At 40.8% G+C, this 24,123-nt stretch overlaps 1 protein-coding gene across 1 annotated transcript in view; it reads left to right on the forward strand.

The window, feature by feature from the left end:
* Nucleotides 1–24,123, forward strand: part of GCLC (glutamate-cysteine ligase catalytic subunit) — a 47,506-nt gene that overhangs the window by 1,539 nt on the left and 21,844 nt on the right. Inside the window, exons 2-3 of the mRNA XM_023222957.2 lie at nucleotides 20,745–20,857; nucleotides 22,324–22,506. Coding sequence (XP_023078725.1) covers nucleotides 20,745–20,857; nucleotides 22,324–22,506 — 296 coding nt within the window. The remainder of the gene's footprint in view (nucleotides 1–20,744; nucleotides 20,858–22,323; nucleotides 22,507–24,123) is intronic.

A 24,123-nucleotide genomic window follows, 5' to 3' on the forward strand; every position in this document is an offset into this window, starting at 1 on the left:
TATGCAGTACACATTAAATGACTTCTTGAGAAGTCCATCTCTGTTTCTCTTGTTTTTAGTTTTTGCCTTAGATGGCTTACCACCTGTGTAAACTGTTTATCTTTTGACCAGTGTTGTTATCACTCTTGGTCTAAGTGCTGAGGTGCTGTTACACCAGTGCAGAATATCTCCTTTCAAAAAGTTAGTTTTTTTTTTTTTTTTTTTAATTTCTAAGATTGGGAGATAATTCTGCCTCCTACAGCTGAAGAAATTGTGCTGTTTTAAATTAAGAAAGTATGATGACTAGTAATTCACATTTCTACAAAAAGTGGTTCGTCACTTCTTTGAACAGAAAAAGCACAGCATGTGTTTTGGTGATGATTCTTCAGTTTTACTGTAAAGTTCATAGTTTCTTTACAGCATCTGCCATTTTGTATATTCATTTTTGTATTGTGTGTCACAGGAAAATGTAAGACGAAATAAGGCGGGGACATTATGCTTGTGCACCTCTGTTTTCCTAGGTCCCAGCCTTGTGCCTGGCATCAGGTCCTTGTGGCATGAATGAGTGAGTGAACTACCATTTAAAGTTTACACTGTATGGTAGCTAGTCATTCTAGAGCAGTTCAAAGTTTGACATTTTTTTTGTGCTGCTCCTTTTTTTTTTTTTTTCTTTTTGAGACGGAATCTTGCTCTGTGCCCAGACTGGAGCGCAATGGTGTGATCTCGGCTCACTGCAACCTGTGCCTCCCGGGTTCAAGCAATTCTCCTGCCTCAGCCTCCTGAGTAGCTGAGATTACAGGTGCCCGCCACCAGGCCCAGCTAATTTTTGTATTTTTAGTAGAGATAGGGTTTCACCATGTTGGTCAGGGCGTTCTCAAGCTCCTGACCTCAGGTAATCCACCTGCCTCGGCCTCCCAAAGTGCTGGGATTACAGGCGTGAGCCAATGTGCCCTGTGCTTCTTTTGACATTTAACTAGGTCTCTCTACAAAGACAGGCAGTTCGTGTCTTTGGTAGTCATTGTCCCAGGTAGAACTACATCAACAGGAAATTTGCAGCACAGTTGGAGCACAGCAACTCATTCCGGAAACAATGCCCCACCCCCCACCACCCCTTATCCATCTTCGTCCCATTTGGTGTATTCCTGCAAGACCCTCCAGGAATCCTTAATCTTACCATTTTAAAAAGGGCCTCTCCTGTTGGCAGGAAGAGCATTTAGAACTACCTATTTTAAGTGACTTTTGTAATTGTTGGGTAAGTTGAAGTGAGAAGAGCTGTAGAGTCTTGAAGTACGTGTCTCTGCTTTTAACAGGCTTTCATGGAGAGCTTTGCAATAGTTTTACCTCCTTCCCACTCCGAAAGATCAAGGGGCTTGGAAAAGAGTGGCAATAATGCAAATTTGTATTATGCATCTATAAAGAGAGAACATTGGATGCAGCATTTTAGCCAGGTCGTAACACTTCTTGAAGAAATTATACTGAGCAGATCTGTGGAGAATTAGACTTTGATATTGTGTTAAGACTCTAATAATGGCTGGGCGTGGTGGTCTGTAATCCCAACACTTTGGAAGGCCGAGGCAGGAGGATTGCTTGAGCCCAGGAGTTCAAGGCCAGCCTGGGCAATGTAGCGAGACCCCATTTCTACAAAAAATTTAAAAATTAGTGGCGTGTGCCTGTGGCCCCAACTACTCAGGAGGCTGAGATGGAAGGATCGCTTAAGCCAGGGAGTTTGAGGCTGCAGTGAGCCGTGCTTGTTCAACTGCATTCTAGCCTGGGTGACAGTGAGACCTTAGCCCCTCACCCCCAAAAAAGATTTGATAACACTGCTCTTACCTTAAAATGTGTAAATGATGTTCACTGAAAACTTTCTTTAGTGACTGTTGAGACTTTCCCTTCCCATTTCTTGTTCCAAATACTCTGTTATAAATACAAAGCTGTAAATTGATTTTTTTTAACCTCATTTGAAATGCTGCTTTTACCAGCATTTTACTGTTTTATGATCTATCCTTTCTATTTCCCTAGACTATTTTGTTTTCCACATCTGCCTTTGTTCCCCCCAACCCACTGACATATTAATGTCTTTTGGAGTGGTGAGTAAACAGAAACTGAGGTAGGAAAGTCATCTTAGATGAAAAACATAACCCGCTGCTCATTTTTTATTATTTTAAATTTGCTTCAGTTATGTCTCTGGGTGGAGTATAGAATTTTTGAGAAGAATAACATGCCTGCCCTGAAGTGTTGATAGTTGCCTGACACAAAGGAAAGAATTACGATTGTGAAGATTGCCCAGTGATTAAAAAGAATCCCCACCCTACTTTTTCCTCCTGCAATGACACTTCAGTGAAACCTTGGTCTCCCACCAGCTAGTTCTCCCTCCTACCCTTGATCTGGGATGCAGATACTAATTCTCTATTGTGGTACCTCTCTACATTTCTTGTTTTCTTTTTTTTTGAGATGGAGTCTTGCCCTTGTCACCCAGGCTGGAGTGATCTGGCTCACTGCAACGTCCGCCTCCCAGGGTTCAAGCGATTCTCTTGCCTCAGCCTCGTGAGTAGCTGGGACTACAGGCACCCAACACCATGCCCGGCTAATTTTTGTCTTTTTGTATTTTTAGTAGAATTGGGGTTTCACCATGTTGGCCAGGCTGGTCTTGAACTCCTGGCCTCAGGTGATCCACCTGCCTTGGCCTCCCAAAGTGCTGGGATTACAGGCATGAGCCACTGTGCCTGGCCACCTCTCTACATCTCTTATGGGCAAAGAGAAGGTGTGACCTTTTTTTTTTGCGGGTTGAGGTTGGGAGGGTCTCATCATGCCTAAATGTTTGCTGATGCCTCTAACCATTCCTCTAGCATCATCATCATGTCAGCGTGATCTAATCACCCTTTTGTAAGATAGAGCATTATTTTTCAGACTGCAGGTCATGATTCAGTAGTGGGTTGACATACATTTAGAAGATTCCAACCAGGACTTGTGTGTGTGTGTGTGTGTGTGTGTGGCAAGACACTTAACACAAGATCTACCTCTTTAACAGATTTTTAAGTGCACAAATATAGTATTGTTAACTACAGGGACAATGTTGTACAGATCTCTAGAACTAGTTTTTCTTGCATAATTGAAACCATGCTCACAGATTAGCAGTTCCTCAATTTTCCCCTCCACCCAGTTCCTGGGGACAATTCTGCTTTGTGATTCTATGAGTTTGACTCTTTTAGTACTTGATATAAGTAGAATCAAGCAGTATTTGTCCTTCTGTGACTGATGTATTTCACTTAACATAATGTCCTCAAGGTTCATCTAAATTGTCCCATACTGCAGGATTTTCTTTTTTTTTTTTTTAGGCTGAATAATATTCCCTTGCTTGTATGTACCACATTTTCTTCATTCTTCTGTCAGTGAACATTTCGTTGTCTCTACATCTTGGCAATGGTGAATAACTTCGATGAACATTGGAGTGCTAATATCTCTTTGCCAACAGGACTTTTTAAAATATTAAATGGGACAGGGTGAAGAATATTAATCTATCATACCATAGTAAGAATATTATGTAGAACTTCTGAGTTATCTTTTGTGGGGGTGTGTGAAGGGTAGGCTTGTGCGTTGGATTGCATGTAAATTATTTCTTACAATGGTTCACAGTTGAAGAGTTTGAAGGCCACAGTCTCAGATTTATTTATTCGATGAGTGAGCCTTGTGAAAAAGAACAGGTTAGCACTAATCTTTGCACATAGTAGGAACTCACTGGTACACATTCTGAACAGAAGTCTGCAGACAGGTCAGAAGCCTAGCGGCTCAGATGCAAGAGAGCTTGTTTGTGTGCAGAAGCCTTGAGAAATAACTGAGAAACAGGCTGGGCAGATAAAAGTGTGTGTGTGGTAGATAAAAGTGGGTGTGGTGGGTGGTGTGCCACGTGGAGATGAAGAATGGCCCGCAGGACAGAAAGTGGTGTTTTGGATGTGATATGTTGGGCTTTATGGGGATCATATCAAAATGCTGCTTTTTGTTGCTTACTGTTGCACTTACAGAGCCATGGACTTGGATCAAAAAAGACAAACATGAACTGAAAACTCGCCATAGGTATGGTTGGAAGGAGAGGCTGCCACTTTAGAAATGCTCAGCTCTACTTACTAGGATAGTATTTGTCTCTTCACACCAGAAATAACCTTGGATTTGGGGTTCAGCTTGTGTTCTCGTCCAAGGCTGAAGTGGATTGTCTTACAGAGCTGCATGTGTGCTGGCTTTTTGGAACTCAGGTATTTTCCTGTGAGAAGCTCCAAGATCAGCCTGCAGATGCCTGTTTCACCTTTACTATGACAGGTCCTAATTGTAGCCACCATTTACTGTGCTGCTTCTGTGGGAAACAGAAATTCCAGCTCTTAGGTTCCAGGAAGATACCTATTTCGCCCCAGGATGAGGAGAGATGAGGGGGATATTCCTGGGTGCCCTGTTGCCTGCCGATAATACAAACAAGTAAGCACTTCCGCACAGTTCACACGCAGCTTTTCAGATACGGGTTTTGTTTGTAACTTAGGCACATTAAAAGACAGATCTGGGAAATCTATGATGTAAATGTAATAAATAGGACTCCTGATTTTTTGCTAATCACTCCAATGTTAGCTGCCCACCAGACCTTTTCAGCTACTTAGCAGCAGACGTATCATCAGAATTGAAATCTGTCTGACTCCAGGTCCAGTCCTTAAACATTTTACCAGGTTTTGGGTTATTTACGGTCATGAATTTCATTGAATTTCCTTTTGCAGAGTTCAAACTGTATAGGTTGTAGAGGGTCAGAAAACAACATTTAAAACTTATACTTCTTCTAAGTTTGTAACCCAGTGCAGTGGCTCTTGAAGGCAAAAAGGTAAATTATCCTCTAGTTAGCAGAAAAGTCTATGTGAACTTTGAGAGGAAAATGCAATGTATCTTTAATCTTTATGAGTATGTTCTTACGTATAAAACAGAAATGGGATTTATTAAGGGCTGATATATCGTCCATTGAGTTTGAACTTCCCATTTGCCTATGCTGGGTTCAGAATGCTGAAGTGACTATTTAGAAAATGCATAGCTTGCCAGGCATGGTGGCTTGTGCCTGTAATCCCAGCCCCTTGGGAGGCTGAGGTGGAAGGATTGCTGGAGCCCAGGAGTTCATGGCTGCAGTGATCATGCCACTACTGCACTCTAGCCTGGGTGACAGAGTGGGACCCCATCTCTTTAAAACAAAAAAAGAAAGAAAATGCCTAGCTTATGAATGAATAAGCTTATGATCTTATTTAAAAATACAGTTTTGAGCAATAAATCTAGAATGGACAAAAGCATAATTATTTGAGTCAAATTGAAGGTTCTCTGTAGCTTTGGGCAAGTTGCTTACTGTCTCAAACTGTCATCTATTAAATGGGGACAATACTACCTTCCTTACAGGGTTATTGGGATTAAAAGAGGTAATATTAGCAAGATGGTTTGCAGGTGCCTAGCCTGTTAAGTAAAAACTCATAAATAGCCTAAACCATTTACTTAGAAAATTTAAAACATCCAGTATATCTTATTTAAATAGCTGTGGTCATTGGGGAATGAAACATTCCACATATGTAGCGTTTTTTTGTTTGTTTGTTTTTTACAGTTAACTGAAACTTGCTCGTTCAGATAAATTCCATTAACAATAATTTTTTATCATATTTATTTCCTTTTTTTAAAATATTATTTTTTATTATTTTTTTTTCCAAGACAGGGTCTTGCTCTGTCACCCAGGCTGGAGTGCAGTGACACCATCACAGTGTACTACAGCCTCAGCCTCCCGGGTTCAAACGATTTTGATCGTATTTCTAAGTTGCGCTTCAAAAATGCATTCACACAGGCTAGGCTTCTTAAAATAAGATATAGAGCACAAATTAATTATTTTTTAATAGGCATGACAAAGATTCAGGTTTCTTCTATAGGTCATAGCGTATTCTGTAGCACAAAAAGCAAAGTTGTCGCATCTATCTTTTTTAGCTGTCACTGGACATTGATTCAACAGCATTTATTGTCCATTAACCCCTACCCACCCCCCAGAAGTTCCCTTGTGCCCTTTGCACATGCGTGCATGTGTGTATGCTAGAGAGAGCGAGGGAGAGCACTTCAGTTGATTCTGGTTTTTCTTCACCACCTTTGAGAAACTGCCTTAAAGAATGTGTGGTCATTAATTAGATGAAGGGGAGAAAGGAAGGCATTATTGTCAAAAGAACAGTGTAACAAAGGAGGAAAGGTGAGACATACCATTGGATAGTATGTGAAGGTTATTGTGCAGTTTGGTATTGTAAATGCAGTGAATAGGTTCAGCCAGCTTGTAGAGGTCTTTGTCTAGTTCTCGATAAGTAGAGGTTATGTTGTACTTTAAAAGCATGAGAAAAGTAGACTGGAAAAAAAAGTGTATTAGTCTTCTATACCTATCTCCTACAGAAAAATCCTTTAAGGCTTACCAGTTACTATGACCTACCATATCACTGTTGAATTCCTGCATGTTAAGACCCTACTGTCTTAGAAGTATGGTATTAGCAGATATACTCATTGATTGGTACTGTGTGTAGTTTCATTTTGAAGCATAAACCTGAGTAACATTCAGTAAGACTCTGCATGTTCAGAAAATATGTCACAATATTAACTGAGCCTCTAACATCACTATTTATGTTTCTGAACATTTTTACATACTGTCAAGGCATGTGAATATATTATTGAAGTTAGAAAACTGTATATGAAGCATTACTGATGTTGCTGGTATTATTGGAAGGACCATATCCTAATGAGCTTGCTAATTAGTACTCTGTTTCTACATTTCATGATATTATCAGGTGTTTCAAAAAAAATTTTTAACAGCTTTATTGAGTTATAATATAAAGTTAACTGCACGTATTTAAAATGTACAATTCGGTAAGTTTAGACATATGTATACATCATAAAATCACCTCTGATAATAAGTATATTCATTACCTCCAAAAATGTCATCATGCCCCTTTGGTAATTTCTTCCTCTCTCCATCCCATGCAACTGATTTGCTTTCTGTTACTGTAGTTTGCATTTTCTAGATTTTCATATCCAGGAAATTGTAGTTTGCATTTGATATCTAGTTTCATATATCTAGGAAATCATACAGCATATACTCTTTTGGTCTGGCTTCTTTGGTTCTACATAAATATTTTGAGATCCATGCATGTTACATGCATCAGTAGTTCATTCCTTTTCATTGCTGAGTAATATTTCATTCCATGGATATACCAGTTTGTTTATGCATTCACCATTTGTGTTGCATTCAGTTTTTCACTATCATAAAAAAATTATATGAACATTAACATACAAGTTTGTATGTATGGACTAATGTTTTTCTTCATCTTATTACCCTTGGAGTGGTGTGCGTTAACTTTTTAAGGAAACTATAACACCAGGCTTTTCCAGGATGGTTGTACCGTTTTGCATTCTCACTAGCGAGTATGCCAGTTTGGTTCATCCACATTCTTGTTAACACTGGTATGGGCAGTCTCTTTAATTTTAGCTATTCTAATAGGAGTGTGGTGGTACGTTATTGTATTTTTAATTTGCATCTTCCTGAAGATCAGTGATGTTGAGTATCTTTTCATGTGCCGATTTGTCTCGTGTGTATCTTTTTTTGTGAAGTGTGTTGAAATCATTTGTCTGTTTTAAAACTATTGAGTTTTGAGCATTCTCTATATTTTCGATATAAGTCTTATCAGACACATGCTTTGCAAACTTTGCAAATATTTCCTCTCAGTCTGTTTTCATTCTCGTTTTTTATTGTTTTTGTTTGTTTGTTTGTTTGTTTGTTTTTTGAGACAGAGTCTCACTCTGTGGCCCAGGCTGTAGTGCAGTGGCACGATCTCAGCTCACTGCAACCTCCACCTTCCAGGTTCAAGTGATTCTCCTGCCTCAGCTTCCCGAGTAGCTGGGATTACAGGCATGCGCCACCACGCCTGGCTAATTTTGTGTTTTTAGTAGAGGTGAGGTTTCACCATGTTGGCCAGGCTGGTCTCGAACTCCTGAGCTCAGGCAATCCGCCTGCCTTGGCCTTCCAAAGTGCTGGGATTACAGTCGTAAGCCACCGCACCTGGCCTTATTTATATTTTTAAGAGATGAGGTTTTGCTGTGTTGCCTAGGCTGTCCTAGAACTCTTGGGCTCAAACAAACCTCTGCCTCAGCCTCACAAGTAGCTGGGACTTAGAGGCATGTGCCACTGCACCTGGCTAATGGCATACTCTTTTGATTGCTGTGTCTTTATAATAAGCCATGAGATCACGTAGTGTTAGCACTCTAGCTTTATTCTTTTTCAACTGGTTTGACTCTTCTGGATATTTTGATTTTCCAAATTTCCACGTGAATTTTAGAACCAGATTGGCAATTTCTGCTTAAAAACAAACAAAAACCCTACTGGGGTTTTTTATTGGGATTCCATTGAATCTATAGCTCAGTCTGGGGAGAATTGACATCTTAACAGTATTGATCAAGTCTTTGAGTATATGAATATCTCTCCACTCTACTTACATCTTTAATTTCTCCCAGCAGTGTTTTGTAGTTTTTCAGTATAGGTCTTTCACGTCTTTTTTTGTTATCCCTGAATGTTTCTTATGTTTCAGTTCTATTGTAAATGATTTCCCCAGACCTTCACCTCCATCTCTTCCACCCAAGGAGTCCACTGGGCTCTACTTTACCTTCCTGCCCATGACCTGGAGCCTCTCCCCAGGCAGTAAGTGGGGGAAATTGTAGAGCCCACTGATTTTCCCCTATATCTCAGGGATCCTTTCTTATCTGATATGCAGTGTCTTGAAAAGTATTCTTTCATATATTTTCTCTTCCTCTCTCTTTATTTATTTTTGTTGTTGTTTTTTGGTTTTTCAGGTAGGGGGGTAAATTTAGCCCCTGTTACTCCATCATGATTAGAAGTGGAATTGTTTCCCACTTTTCTGTCCTTCTAGCTTTGTTCTCCTTTGTCTGTAAACTTTGTGCAAAGCTGGCGATCATTGTGATTTCTAAGATACCTGCCATCACCCAAGATTTAGCCAAGTTTTTAAAAGGTCAAGATTTTCTTTGCTCTTAAGCTATAGTTTTCATCATTTAGTATCTCTGTTATCATCCTGTGACTGGATATTTGGTTCAAGCACAATTATTTTGAAAGTTGACATACATTTTATGAATGGGCTTTAGTCTGAAGATCAGAGTCTAAGACCTGGGGTCATCCCAGGTTGTGTGAGCTTAGAAAACAGAGCTTAAGACTGGGCATGGTGGTTCACGCCTGTAATCCCAGCACTTTGGGAGGCCGAGGCAGGTGGATCACTTGAGGTCAGGAGTTTGAGACCAACCTGACCAACATGGTGAAACCCCGTCTCTACTGAAAATACAAAATTAGCCGGGAGTGGTGGCACACGCCTGTAATCCCAGCTACCGTGGAGGCTGGGGCAGGAGAATCGCATGAACCCAGGAGGCAGAGGTTGCAGTGAGCTGAGATCGCACCATTGCACTCCAGCCTGGGCGTCGAGAGTGAAACTCCGTCTCAAAAAAGAAAAGAAGAAGAAAACAGAACTTAAATTCTTTGGACCACAATTTCCTCATCTGTAAGACTAATTAAAAAACCCTATCATTTCGTGTTTTGAATTGCATGTTTATATATATATATACATTCTTTAGTTCTATTTTTAAATAATTTTTAATTGTTTCAGAATACCTTAATACTTAATACTCTGTAACTTATGAAAATCGGTACATTCTACCAGAAGTGATAGAATTCATTCCCCTGCAACCTTTCAGGTTTTAGCATTTTCTTTGATATTACATACTTTACCCTCAACTGAAAAAATAATCTTAATTATAAAGCCGCAAATAATAATTTCCTAGAAATTTGATATGGGAGTTAGAAGTATTGCTGTGTGTAGGCAGAATGATGGCAGGCTTTCAAGAGGTGGGGAAGGACAAGAAGCCTCTGGATTTGCCATTTGGGCAGGTACTGGGGGCATCTGGCAACACCATATCTGAATGTATTAAGGATTTGGGAGAATAGCAGAAGTTGGTGTCAGACCAAAATAAATGCCACAAAGCCCCCATGCATGTTTTTACATTTTATATGATCCTTGAAATCTTGATTATAATTTTTAGAAGGAGACAGGCTTGCACTGGGACAGCATATGAATTTGAGTCACTTTGGTAGTGTCTCTGTGGCTTAGTTATCACTGGTGTGTAGTGAAACTGAACGAGCGATGACTTAATCTCCACTTAATGGTTATGTTTCTCAGACATGGTTTAAAAAGACAAAGAAGGATGTAATGAGCCTCAGACTTATAGCCAAAAGAGTTCATTTTTGATACACCTTTATTGGTACTTGGAAAGTTTGGTTATCTGGGTTGGTATGTCCTGAGCGACATACCATAGAAACCTGAGCGACTGGGTTTCTATGGCTAAGGTTCTGCTCTGATGGATGATCTCTAAGGAACTTTCTGTATTAGATTTTTGTGTCTGTTTTATGGTTAGAGTTTAGTAGTTGAACTTATTTCCACAATAATACTACAAAAGAGCCCCCAAAAGAGATGTTCCTAGTTACATAAATGCTCTTACAGACCCCCTGTCATCTTTGTCCCCCTCCACCGAGATTCTGTTTTTAGGCCTTTGGATTCAGTTAACTCCTTTTTGAAGTGGATGGTGACTTAGCAGAATTCAGAGTCTAAGGTGAGCGACTTCATGACGCTTTTCCAGGAAACTAGTAAAAATCTGGGCTGTAAGTCTGCTCTATTCAGATTAACTGCTGGCGGGGGCCCAAAGCTTCACAGAGATAGAAAAGGTCATAGAAGCTGCTGTTTTCTAGCAGACTTTTCCACAGTCCTGCCTGAGCTAAGCAGAGTAGAACCCTGGCCTGCCAGTGTGTTAAGTTGTGTCTAGGGGTTACCGTCTGTTGGCTCCACTACTCAAATAGAGCAAGAACTAGGAAGTAAACAAAAACTTTATTCCTGGAAGCATATGTGACGCCTGTATGCAGATCACTTTATACATAGTTCCTGTAAACTTGGTCATCTAGTTTCTCAGCTCAGGATGTACTGCAAGCAATTGAGGCAGAAATGAGAGGGACCAGTCAGGAGAGCAGCTGCCCAAAACAGGTCCAGATGTGGCCTTCCTGATGTGCCCCCAAGAGCCCTGCTCTGTTATAGCTGTAGTTAAAGAAGTGAAATTGCCAAAAACATCCGAAGTCCTAATAAAAAGTGAAAGTATATTTAGTATCTTCCTGTTGATAGCAGAAGGGGATGTAGTCAATTTTAGAAAGATTTCCACTCCTGTATATGTAAACTTTTTAAAGAAAACATATGCTCTAAAGGGGTAAGTTTTGGGTAATAAAATTAATTTGAATAAAATGAATGTTCTGTGTTTGATGAGTAAAAGAAAAACGGATGGTCTTATACTAAGAGTTTCTGGAAGACTTTAATTTCAAAAACAGTAGTTTAGAACTGGCAGGGACATTGGGTTTTCTCTTATTTTCAGATGGTTTAAAAGCCAAAGACTACAACACATTCTGAGTGGCTATCATTAGGGAAAATTAAGGCTGCTCTGCGCAGGATAAATACCTTGTACAACTTTAGGAGGCACCAGGGTGGGTAGCACCCCTTGAGAGTGGAAAGGGGAAGGAGTTACCGTGCTGGGGGTTCAGCAAAGGTCTCTGTGAAGGAGCGGCGCTTGACTTGAAGCACACAAGAGCCAGCTCTTTGAAGTACTGAGGTAAAATCTTCCAGGCAGAGGGAACAAAAGTGTTTCAAAGGCCTTGAAGTGATTGTTGCGGAGACAGAAAAGGCCAGTGTAGCTGCAACATGGTGTGGGGTTTGGAGGCTGAGAAGATTGGTCGTAATGCTCTTTAGGAGGGATGTTGAAGTTTCTACTGAGTGTGAGCCATTTAAAAGTTTTAAGGAGAGTGACTTGACCTGCTTGCTGAAGGACCATGGTCTTCCTGACTATAGGGTTAGACAGTATTCCATGCTAGTAGCTTTCACCTTCGACTAAAACAAGTGCTCTGTGAAACAGCATTTCCACAAAACAGCAGTTCCCTTCCCATGAGTGACATATTCTGATATTTCTATTCTACCCTGTTAAAAATTATGTTTGTTATGTTGATCACAACTCATCATGGCCCACAAAGGAGCTGTAACCAACGTTTGAAAAGCACAAGACACTATTCTATGTCCATCAGTGTATCGCTGCCCCGGAGCTAGAAAATAGTAACCACTAACCCTTAAGTAGTACGGTGCACTTAATAGTGCACTTAATACTGTTTTAGCACTTCACATGCATTATTTTATGTAATCCTCCCCAGTAGCCCTGTGAGGCAAGTATTACCTCCATTCTGCAAAAACTGAAGCATCAAGAAGTTACCAAGATTCAAACTGATTGACTCCAAAGCCTGCCCTCTTGGCTGCTCCCCCACCTATTATCGCCTAAATAGGCAGGAGGAAAAGAGCTCTGTGACAGTTTTAATAGGCTCCAGACAGAGATGAGATTGAGAGTGGCGAGGAAGAGAAGGAAGAATAGAGAAAGGGATGGTGGTAATGCAGGAAGTAGGCTTTTTTTTTTTTTTTTTTTAAATGAAAATAGGAATATGTCATCAGCCACAGATCCAGGCTTAAGCATTTTTTGGTACCCCATAGCCGGTAATTCTCTTCTAGTGAAATGCCAACACTCTTTCAAAATGATACCATTGAATGTGCTTGGCAAAGTTCTCGGTCTGCAGGACAAATGCTAACAAGTTTAGTAATGTGACTGCAGCCTTCCCAGCTAATCTGCTGGCAAGCGAGCCCTGTGAAAAGGCAGATGCAGGACGAGCCCTTTCTATGAAAATCAGGCTGACCTCATTTGATAGTTATGCAGCTTGTGTCACCCTCTTCCCAGGGCAGCAGGTAGCAGGCCAGAATCAGAACCCCAAGTCAGGAGCTTTAACTTATCTGAGATTTTCATCCTTTAGCGTGAATTTCAAATATGGCAGGGAAGGAGATTGAATTCACAAAAACCTAAATCTTCCAGATCCCACAGGTTAGAATTACTCTGTTGGTGGGATCTACTGTAACACCCAGGTACGATTCCTGAATGGGAACTGGACGCTGCCTTTATGAGATGTGGTTATGGCAGAATGTCTGCACTCAGATTCGTATGATGGTGGAATGGCTTTAAACTTGGAGGTCTTGAAGCCCTGTCATCCTGTCACTGGAGGCATAGGTGACCCCCACTGACCACTAGCAGTCACTTTGGAGTTAGAATTCCTCCATTTAGCATTGACTCTCACTTAGTCTCTTTAGAAAGCTCTCTTTTTTCTCTCTCTTCGTTGGGTTGGTTAGTCTAACACCAGTTCCTAGGAACTAAAATCCTGAATTTCTCATAGGTAGTCTGTGAATTTAGGACAGCCTAACTTATAGCATGCCTTAGAAGGAAATCATGTGTGTGTGCTTGCTTGCTCAGCCCAAGAAGTACATCAGACCCTGAGCTGGGCACCACCCGCTGGGGGGATGTATTCTCTCTAGCAACAATCCTGCCCACATGCTAAAGCCCTAAACTCTCCTGCACCTAGAGGGAGCCCCTGCAGAAATTGCCCATGATCCTCACCCGCTATGGTGCCCCAGCTCTGGCTACTGCAGGGCAGTTGATCCAAAGCAGCTTCTGTCTGGGGACCAGGATACTGTTTCTTGTCAACCATGTGGTGACTAGGACTCTAGCAGGGGAATATGTTCTTAGGAAAAAGCCAAGGAATTCACTTGTCCTTAGAACCCAGAAGCTATTGTACTAAAGTGCAGATGTTTGGAGGTAAATAAGAACTATTCATACTTACAATGTTGTTTCTTTAAGAGAAAATGTGTTCTGGTTTAGGTTTCTAAATTACAGAGTACCTGGGTTATGCTTTGGCCATAAGCAGACATCCCCATTGGCAACTTGATGTGCTATCTTTTCTGAGGTTAATTTGTGTGAGAAGACTGGTTAGGTTTTGCTAGATATGGTTTAGAAATAAAGTAGGAATGCCTTAATGGTCTTTATAATTGTCAGAAAAGTCAAACTAACATATGCCTGAATTGTGGCAGCATGATGTTTTAAAAAAAAAATCAGCCAGTGTAAATTCAGAGGCCCAGAAAATGTCTCATGCATCTGTGGAGCATGAAAGAGAAGATCTACATTCAAGGATTTCCTTTGTGCCAACAAGAATGAATTAGTGTGTCCAGGTAAAATTAATTTCAGGATTGTGGTTTCTCTTGGGTTTTGGTCCAGTGCTGCCTAGTACAACCTCTGCAGTAAGAGAAATGGTTCTACTCTGTCCTAACCATTAGGGAGTAGGAAACTGATTTTTTAATTTTATGCTAAGTAAATTTAAATTACTTTAAATTCCATACAGCCACATGTGCTAAGTGCGTAGCATAATGGACAACACAATGTTTTGCGTTCCTTTGGTGACAGGTGACATTTTCCCCTGTATGAGAGTCATCCCAGTTTACCCCGCAACTCTCATTATCTTTCTGTATTTTATTAAAGTCTTGAAATTTTTCTCTTGGGCCTCGTGTCACTAATCTAGGCATGTTAAGAATGTTTTCTCTGTTTGGGCCGAGACAATGTTGAGAAAGTTACTCCACCTAATCCTATAGGAAATTAATTGATTTTTATGCAGTATTAAAATTAAGATTAATGTGTTATAAATAAAAAGCAGCCTGCTCTGTGCTACAGAAAACTAGATCAGGGAGAGGCCACATTTATTTTAATTTCTAAAAGTGTAAACCTTTCATAGTATCATGCGAAATTCTTTAGTATGAATAGGCATTTCAAAGTAGGAGGAAAAAAACCTATTTTCTCAAAATATATGAAATGTTAGAAGAATTGGATACAGCTTTAGACGAGACTGCTAAAACATTTTCTTTTTGGAACATAGAACAATTTAATTATTACAGTATCCACAGTCATCAGTTTAAAATATAGTTGTGTGTGTGATGTTATGTATGTATAGTGTCATGTACACAAAAGCACAGACATTTCTACTTTGTACTTACTGGTCCTTTAAAAGCGCTTGGAGATTACCTTGTGAAACAGTGGTTTTCACATTCGCGATGTCATCATTAGACATATCGAACATGGGAGTCCATCTTTAAAAATCTGAGCCATATGTAATTTTATACATCTGTGTTAGAATCTCATATTCAATTTTCTACTTTTTAAAACACAGCTCCTCTTTTAGCCTTGTCATTCAGGTTGTCCTATGTTACTGTGGGTGTTTAAAAATTAAGTAATATCACTATGGCTAACACCTCTTTGGGTGCTCCAAGTTTGGGAAATGAATGCCATCCAACTTGATGGTTGAGATTTCTTTTAAAAAATATTTGTCATTACCATTTTGCTATGAAACAGTCTTCTGGACAGAAGGCATAGCCTCTAACTTTAAAACAGTTTACAACCTAGAGGGTGACTACTTGGCATGATCTCTGCGGGGTGGATGCAGTGATCTGCATCTTTGCCAGGCGAGAGGGTGATTGTGCTGCAGTCAGTGGTGTAGCTCCCCTGGGGGACAGGATCCTGATGGGAAGTTGAATTTTATGTTGAAGAATCCCTAGACCCTCACCTTTGCCTAGCCAGTCCCCATGTCAGGAATCAAATTTAAATGGCACTTCCTCTAGGAAGCCTTCTGATCTTCTAGACTGGCTTAGACTCCGCTGTTACATATGCACAGCTCTCTTTGGTCATTTCGAGTGCTCGTTCAGATAATTCAGCAATAGCGTGTTATTGGCTGTCAGTCCAGCCAGTGTAAGCCTGAGAACAGGAGCCACATCTGCCTGGCTCTTCACAGTATTCCCAGCACCTGCTTAGCAAAGGGCTTTGTTGAATGGATAAAAGGACAAAGGGGTTAGTGCTGGGGGTGGGGGCCAGGGAGCGTGTCCAGCAAGACGGTGTTTTTTGGCGCCGATGAATCATCAACTCTAACTAGAGCCTTAGTCCACAAAATGGTTGCAGGCTTGTTTAGGAGTTAGTGTAAGGAGAAGACTAAGTCTCTGAGAAGCAACAGGTGGTTCTAGCAAAAGGATCAAAACTATTGCTTGGGCCAGTGCAAGAGAGCCAGCAGTGTGGAATGGAAAAGCTGGTCCTGAACCCCAGATGTCGGTAGGGGGACTGAAAACCCCGCCCTGCACACATACTGTACCTGGACTAGGTCCTGGGGAGCCCTTCACTGTCTTGCCCTCTTGGCCTGACCACCTGAATACAGATCATCCCATGATGTAAGGAGGGGAAAGTCCTCATGCTGCCTCTGGGAGGAATGTAGGACCTCACAGCTCATAGTCTCTGAACGACTTGGTGTAGGTTTCTTCTCTTCAGAGGTCAAGCATATGATGAGTTCCATAGTTTGAGAGGGGAAGTTCCTTCGTCTCATTTACACAGAAACTGACAAAGGAACTTTCTCCCTAAATGGGGAACTACCTATAAATGCTCTGAGTATTATAGAACTGTATTGTTTCCTAATTAAGCACTGTTTTTACCTCTAGGAGTAGATATTAAGAAATTAGTATTTCGTAAAATACCCAGCCGTTCCTCAAATTCTTTTTTTTTTTTTTTTGAGACGAAGTCTCGTTCTGTCACCCAGGCTGGAGTGCAGTGGCGTGGTCTCGCACAGGCGCCTCCACCATGCCCGGCTAATTTTTTGTATTTTTAGTAGAGATGGAGTTTCACTGTGTTAGCCAAGATGGTCTCGATCTCCTGACCTTGTGATCTGCCCACCTTGGCCTCCCAAAGTGCTGGGATTACAGGTGTGAGCCACCGCACCAGGCCCACCGTTCCTCAAATTCTAAGCTCCCTGAAACTCTTACCCTTAAGGTACAGTATCAACATGTTTTGAAAAGAAAGAAAAGAAAATTTTTATACTAGTGGTAAATGCCATTTAAAGACTTAAATCTTAAAAGCTTGTATTTGCTCTTATCTTAAACTTCTTTGTCACAGGTATTTTCACTGTCTGCTGTATATTCAGCATTGTACTGAGTACTTACATCGCCTCAGTTAAAATTATTTCTTTTTATTGGCCTAATTTCAGATTAACGTAAAAGTACCTCACCCTTGTTTAAACCTGCATTAAATGACTTGGATTATTGTATCCAGAGTGTTCCTAGCAACACGATGTCACACATAAAGCAAAGTACATACTAGGCTTTTGTATGTGTCTTTGTCCTTGGTTCAACAGCTCAGGGATAGTAGTGTATTAGTGACTTTTATTCTGGTCTTTTAGATGTGTCTTTGTCTTTGATATGACAGCTGAGAGTAGTGGCTTTTATTCTAGTAGGATAAAATTTAGCCTTTTAGCAATAGAAATCTAAGAGATTTTAATTTTCATTTGTAAAAATAGTGCACATTTAAAATCTGAATGTCTTGCAAAGTGGTCAGGTATTTTTATTGGGTCTCTCCTCCCTCAGTTAAAAGGACAACTGATGGGTGCCAAAAAACAGTATCCCAAAGTCCCTTCAGGACGTTGTGACCTGTGTATTGCAGAGAGCAGAGCTCAGTGGGCATTTTTTCCCCCTACTTCCAAGATGATATGTTAATTACACAAGTTTGAATTGTTTGCTCTGCAACCCATTTATAATACTCTTTGGGTTTATATGCTTTTGGAGTTGTATATGTGTGTAAAGTACATAAATATATTAAATGTTGCTGCAATTCTGGGTTTATTGCCTAGATGCTATTCAAAGTTAGAAAGCCGGTACAATTTTATCCTTGGAATAGTGTTGTGATACAGAAAGGCATCTATTTTAAGATTTTCTTTTGTATATTGTTCCTCTTATCCTTTGGATTCAGAAACGAAGTTTAAGATGGGGATACAATCCAGCAATCATAAAATAATGTATGGGGGCTTTAGATGTTTTATATTGGAAAAGCGTCGTCTTAATGTATCACTTTTTATTATCACCAGTCGTCTAGGTTATTGCGTCAAACACCATTTCAGCTCTAGTTTGGCTTTTAAAGATGCGGTTACGATTCAGAATGCTCATATAGACAGGCTCTAATCGGAAATAAACATAAATGTGTTGAGGTGGCGGGGTTGTTTAACAAAAAGCTAAAAGGTTGAAGAACTTCTTTGAGGACTAGTGCGGAATCAAGGCGACTGCAGAGAAGGAGCACTTCAGAAGGCATTAAATTTTAGTTTGAAAAACCTTCAGGAAATTCTCGAGGCTTCCAACTGGTTATATTCTATTGAAAAGTAAATTTGGTTTTCTTTGTCATTTGGTAAATATTCTGATGTTTTTCTGTTTCATTTGCTTAATGAGACCATGAAGTGATTATACTTTAATTGAGGAGAATTTGGTTTGTTAACATTTTAAATGTCATCCATTTGGCTGATGTTTAAAACTCAAAATGAGCTTGAACTTTTTGTTCTTTTGCCCTACCCATGTTTGAAACTTGTGGGCTAAGAATGAATTTGAAAACTAAGGATTTCAATTTTTTTCAAAGTTAGGAAACTAACAGAAGTTATTGCAACCTAGTTTATATCATTGCTACAAGTTTTTGCTCATTTGGTAAAAAATAAATGATGCACTCAGTAAGCAAGGAAGTATCTCTTAGACTTTCTTTAGGAAGTATGTTATCTAGTTAAGCAAATAACTTAATTCCAGTAGCAGATGCCAGGCAGATGAGTTGGAGTCTAAGTGAGTGATAGAGGAAGCACTAAAGAAGGAACATTACCTCCTGGCTGGGAGTTAGGAATGCTGCATAGAATAAGTGAGTTCAGTCCTGGGCCTGAGGGATGGGCCAATTCATCTGTTTAAATCTATGACTGTAACTATTGTTACAGCTCTGCTTCCATGATATAGTGTTAGGACCCCTTCCATAAAATAAAAGCATAATCAATCTGAGATAGTTTCATCCAGCAGTATCACTTTTCCCTGCTTCATATAGGTTAACTAACAATTTTATAAAAAGCTTATCTTCACTTACCGAGATTGGCACCCTCTACAGTCCTAGCAGCAAGGTGTGCTGGGCCTTGAGGCCAGACGGGGCTGGCTTCAAATCCCTGCCTGACACTTACGCGCTTGAGTAGCTTACCTCTCTGAGCCCCTTTGCCCACCTATGAAATGGGTGATCATGCCTACTTTTGCATGCTGGGTTTGAAGATTAGGATTCATATATGAAAGCATATCCTTTCTCATTATACTCATTTAAAGATTAACTTGTATCTTTTCACATACCCGTTCTGAGACTTAACCGAGTTTCCTGTTCCATCAGGTTTTAGCTGTTCTGGAGTCATAGATCTATAGATGGTATCTTGCAACCTGTAATTGTTGTTGCGAACGGTTCCAGATTCTGCAGCCTAGTTTTTTAGTCAGCTGACACTGAGTGATTGTGCAGGTGGAGATCTCATGTTTCTGGTTCATGTACCCAAATCAAGCAGCCTTTTCCATTTGTTGAGCGAAAAGATTCTGATGAGAACGAATAAAAGTTAATTGAAAGTTTATTTTGTTGTTGTTTAAATCTGCTAGGTTATCTCCTATAGTTACTAACATTTTTTTCCTCGTTATAATCATATTACTTGGCCCTTAATGTTTCTGTGATGAGGATGAATGACCCAAATGCCTTCCAAGACCAGGGAAATACACATAAATAAGGGAATAAACTGCAGACAGTGTGCACCCCTGAGAAGCAGACAGCCCAGCCACACAGTCACAGGCTTCGTGCTGAGCTTCTGGGTATTGTTTTAAGACTGAGAACCTAGATTTACATGTGAAATGTCTGGGAAATAGTGGATATACTGTTGCCTGCCTTTTTTTTTTTTTTTCTAAACTACTATTGTAGGCCAAACGAAATACACTGTGGCCTGGTTTGCCTTGTGAGGAGTCAGTTTCCTACCTCTGTAGTAACTCTCTTGGTGCCATGTGCAAAGGGTACATTCAAGGGTTTGCCTGAATAATTCTGTGTCTTTTCACTTATGTATGGATAGTGGATGTTTTGTTTCAATCACACATAGTGATTCATAATCTTCACTGTTCATGCCAACTATCATAATTGAAAGCATGCAACTTCAGGAAAAACAAAAGTAGGTTCTAGTTGTATTCTGCCCAGAAGTCTGACTTTGGTGTTTAAGTCTTTATTTTTATTAGAATTCCACCAGGTATTGTTAATAAATGCACCAGTGCACCCTGCATTATAAATTGTATATGGTTTCAGAGTGGAGAATTTGTCTTAAATTACTTGAGATAAACCCAAATTAAATTGTTGAAACCCCTAAAATAACTTCTCCACACGGTATATTCATGGTTATGGTTTAACTCTCCAAAAGTGGGACTGGTAGTAGGATTATGAAAGTGTAATCTACCTTACTTACTACTCTGCCAATAAGTAAGTGTAAGCTACCTTGACTGCAATGTCCAGATAACCTCTTTCTTAAACTTATAATAAGCCAAATGAGGAAATAAATTTTAAAATGCAACTTCTTTTTTACAACAGTGGTTTCCAGAATCTTTGCTCCAAAATACATCTTTTTTGACGTACAGCTTGTCAAAATGGGTATCGACCTTTCCATAGGATATTAAGTAGGACAGAGGAAAGAAGGGGTGGAAGTGGCACTGCTGACTGATCCTTTCTACAGCTTTCCATATTATGCATATGAACACTTATTTTGTGCTGTACTGTAAGCAAATGTGACTGACTGGAGTTACTGTGGATCCTTACAGACTTCACGTTTCCCTGCCTTTTTCTTCTGGAGGTCACGCTGAAAACAAGTCTGGAAGAATGTTAATTTTTCTCACCTTTATTTTCAATAGGTGGAATACATGTTGGTATCTTTTGATCATGAAAATAAAAAAGTCCGGTTGGTCCTGTCTGGGGAGAAAGTTCTTGAAACTCTACAAGAGAAGGGGGAAAGGACAAACCCAAAGTAAGCTCTCATATGCTGATTTAGTGTTTCTGAAACTGCTAAAACTACTAGAATATAGAGTTTTTTCTCAGTTATTGGAGGCAGGATAGCATAACAGTTAAGAGTATAGGCTCTGGTTTCAGGTTGACAGAGTTTCAAATCATGATTCCTTTACTCAATAGCTGAATAACCTTGGGCAAGTTACTTAACTGTTCTGTGCCTCAGTTCTCTCATCTGTAAAGATAATAGCAATACCTACCTAAGGTGTTGGAATTAAGTACATTAATATATGAAGCACGTTGTACAGTAAACTAAATATAAAGCCTGTTTTTTATTAAAATATTTTTGGGAAAAAATGTATTGCGGAAGCGTATAACTGGGATCACAAACCATGGTGCAAGATACAACTTGCAGATGGGTTTTGTTGGCTGGCATGATGTTTTTTTTGTTTGTTTGTTTTTTGAGATGGAGTGTCGCTCTGTCACCCAGGCTGGAGCGCAGTGGTGTGATCTCGGCTCACTGCAAGCTCTGCCACCTGGGTTCATGCCATTCTCCTGCCTCAGCCTCCCGAGTAGCTGGGACTACAGGTGCCCACTGTCACGCCCAGCTAATTTTTTGTATTTTTAGTAGAGATGGGGTTTCGCCACGTTAGCCAGGATGGTCTTCATCTCCTGACCTTGTGATCCGCCTGCCTCAGCCTCCCAAAGTGCTGGGATTACAGGCATGAGCCACCGTGCCTGACCTGGCACGTTTTTAAGATATTCCTGTATTTAAGGAGAGAAACCGGCGGGGGGAAGGGGAGTATATCCTCCTCTGTTCATTTTCTACTCATTCGTTTTGGGGAAGCTGCGTTTGAGTTTGGAGGGCAGCACTGAATTGAAAGAACCCTTAAGGCTTTATCTTCTCTGCAGAGTAGGTTAGTTTGTCCCGGACAGTGAATGCTCTGTGTGCATTTTCAGTTATTTATAAAGATTTTGGGTCAGGCATGGTGGCTCACACCTGTAATCCCAGCACTTTGGGAGGATGAGGCAGGCGGATCACTTAAGGCCAGGAGTTTGAGACCAGCCTGGCCAACATGGCAAAACCCTGTCTCTACTAAAAATACAAAAATCAGCCGGGTGTGGTAGTGCACGCCTGTGATCCCAGCTACACAGGAGACTGAGGCACAAGAATCACTTGGACCGGGGAGGCAGAGGTTGCAGTGGGGCAGAGGTTGCAGTGAGCCGACATCGTGCCATTGCACTCCAGCCTGGGTGACAGAGTGAGACTCTGTCTCAAAAGAAAAAAACATTTTGGACCCAATACTTGTTGACCCTTATGTAGTTGAATAGCTATGGAAAAGTAATAATCACTGAGAACTATGAAGGAGTTCTTAGCTTCATTTATACCTAATGGTTTCTACACTTTTAAAGCAACTTTAAAAACTTAAAAATTGAGCAGACTATAGCAGAAGAATAAGATGGAACTAAATTATTTCTCCTCCATAGCCATCCTACCCTTTGGAGACCAGAGTATGGGAGTTACATGATTGAGGGGACACCAGGACAGCCCTACGGAGGAACGATGTCCGAGTTCAACACAGTTGAGGCCAACATGCGAAAACGCCGGAAGGAGGCTACTTCTATATTAGAAGAAAATCAGGCTCTTTGCACAATAACTTCATTTCCCAGGTTAGTTCCTGTATTAACATGCCCCAGCAGATCTCTCAGAGATACAGGTAATGAAAAGAGCAAGTCATAACCCAGGCATTCCACCCTACAATCCCCTATTCCACCCCACAGTGTATACAGACAGTTTATCTTTTATACACTGCACTTGATAGACTCTGTAACAGTAGAGCTGCAGGCACAGTTGCATGCCAGCTTCTGTCAGCTGAGGTGGCTGCACCGTGGTGAGCACACTCAGTGGGGCTCAGTGGGAAAGACCAGGATACTGTGATGATGGACCAGCAGTGTGGCCGTGTCTGCCGCAGGCGAGGGTGGAGGGAGCAGCATGCCTGCTACACAGTTCTGACTCTGTAAGCAGTAGCCAAAGCTTCTGGAATAGTATCCCCTGGTGACTGTGATGGTTGTGCCCTCATGCACTTTCAAAAAGGGGCATTTACCTACTAGCATATGGCGGCTTCAATGGCAGATCGGAGGGTCTGTGGTACACCCAAAGCACTATCGATACCGATACTCTACGAACAACATGAGTCGTTAGGTCCTTGCATATTGTCCTGAAAAGAAGATTTAGGGTCTGTCATCAAATCTAGTTATGACCAGAAGTACATAAAAGTAAATTGTGAAATTATGTTCTTCGCTTAGAATGAGGTACATGAATATCATATGTATTATACATAGAACCCCTATGTAAAAATATATTTCTGCCAAAGCATGAATGTGATTTATCTATGCTAGATGTCTGTCAGATTGTGACAGTATACTTGGCTCCTCAAAGTTCAAAGGAGCTCTGGGGGTTGGTATCCATGGTGGAGAGAACACTTTGAACTATTTTTATACCTTTTCTCTGATAAATGTCCATCAGCCATTCAGGGTCATATCATTGGCCTCAGAGGGGCATTTAAATGGGAATTTTATTGTTTTTTATATCTGTATTGTAACATCTAAATAGTTGAAAACTTAGTTAAGGCAGCCATCTAACATTTATGAAAGCATCTCTATTTCTGTGATACCTTCATTCTATATGTACAGGCCACTTCCCTCTCCCCACCAGAAGGAAAATCCCAGCTGGGTGAGGGTGGACAGATTTGTTTTGATTAGAGTGGGCACATTTCTTCGACCTAATGTTTGAAAGAGGAGGTGAAAAATCACTGGCCCAGCCATTCACTCAGACACTTGAGTGCCTGCTGCAGGCAGAATGGGCATGCTCTCATGAGTGAGGGTGGACAGATCTGTCTCTGTGGAGCTGGGGGGACGAAGGACAATCAAATACCCATAGATTCAGTACGTGTCAAAGTGGGGCCATGCTAGGGGGAGGAGATGGGGAGCAAAGAGTACAACCTGGGTATCCAGTGGACTCTGGTGGGTGGAGGGAGAGGGGGTGGCATGTCCAAGATTCCAGGAGGAGTGAAATAATGGGGAGCGGAGGAAAGTCTTGGGGAGCAGAGGAAAGTCTTAGGGAGGGGAAGCAGTGTGTGTAGAAGTCCTAGGATGAGCCAAGCAAGCGGGGACTTCCTGGGAACTAGAAGAAAGCAAGCTGGCCAGTGTGACTAGGAGGCTGAGGAGGAAGTGCAAGTATGGGGTAAAGGGAAGCTGGCAGGTAATTGGCAGGCAGGTCAGGTTAAC

This window comes from Piliocolobus tephrosceles, chromosome 5 (assembly GCF_002776525.5).
Source record: "Piliocolobus tephrosceles isolate RC106 chromosome 5, ASM277652v3, whole genome shotgun sequence".
Classification (NCBI taxonomy): Eukaryota; Metazoa; Chordata; class Mammalia; order Primates; family Cercopithecidae; genus Piliocolobus; species Piliocolobus tephrosceles.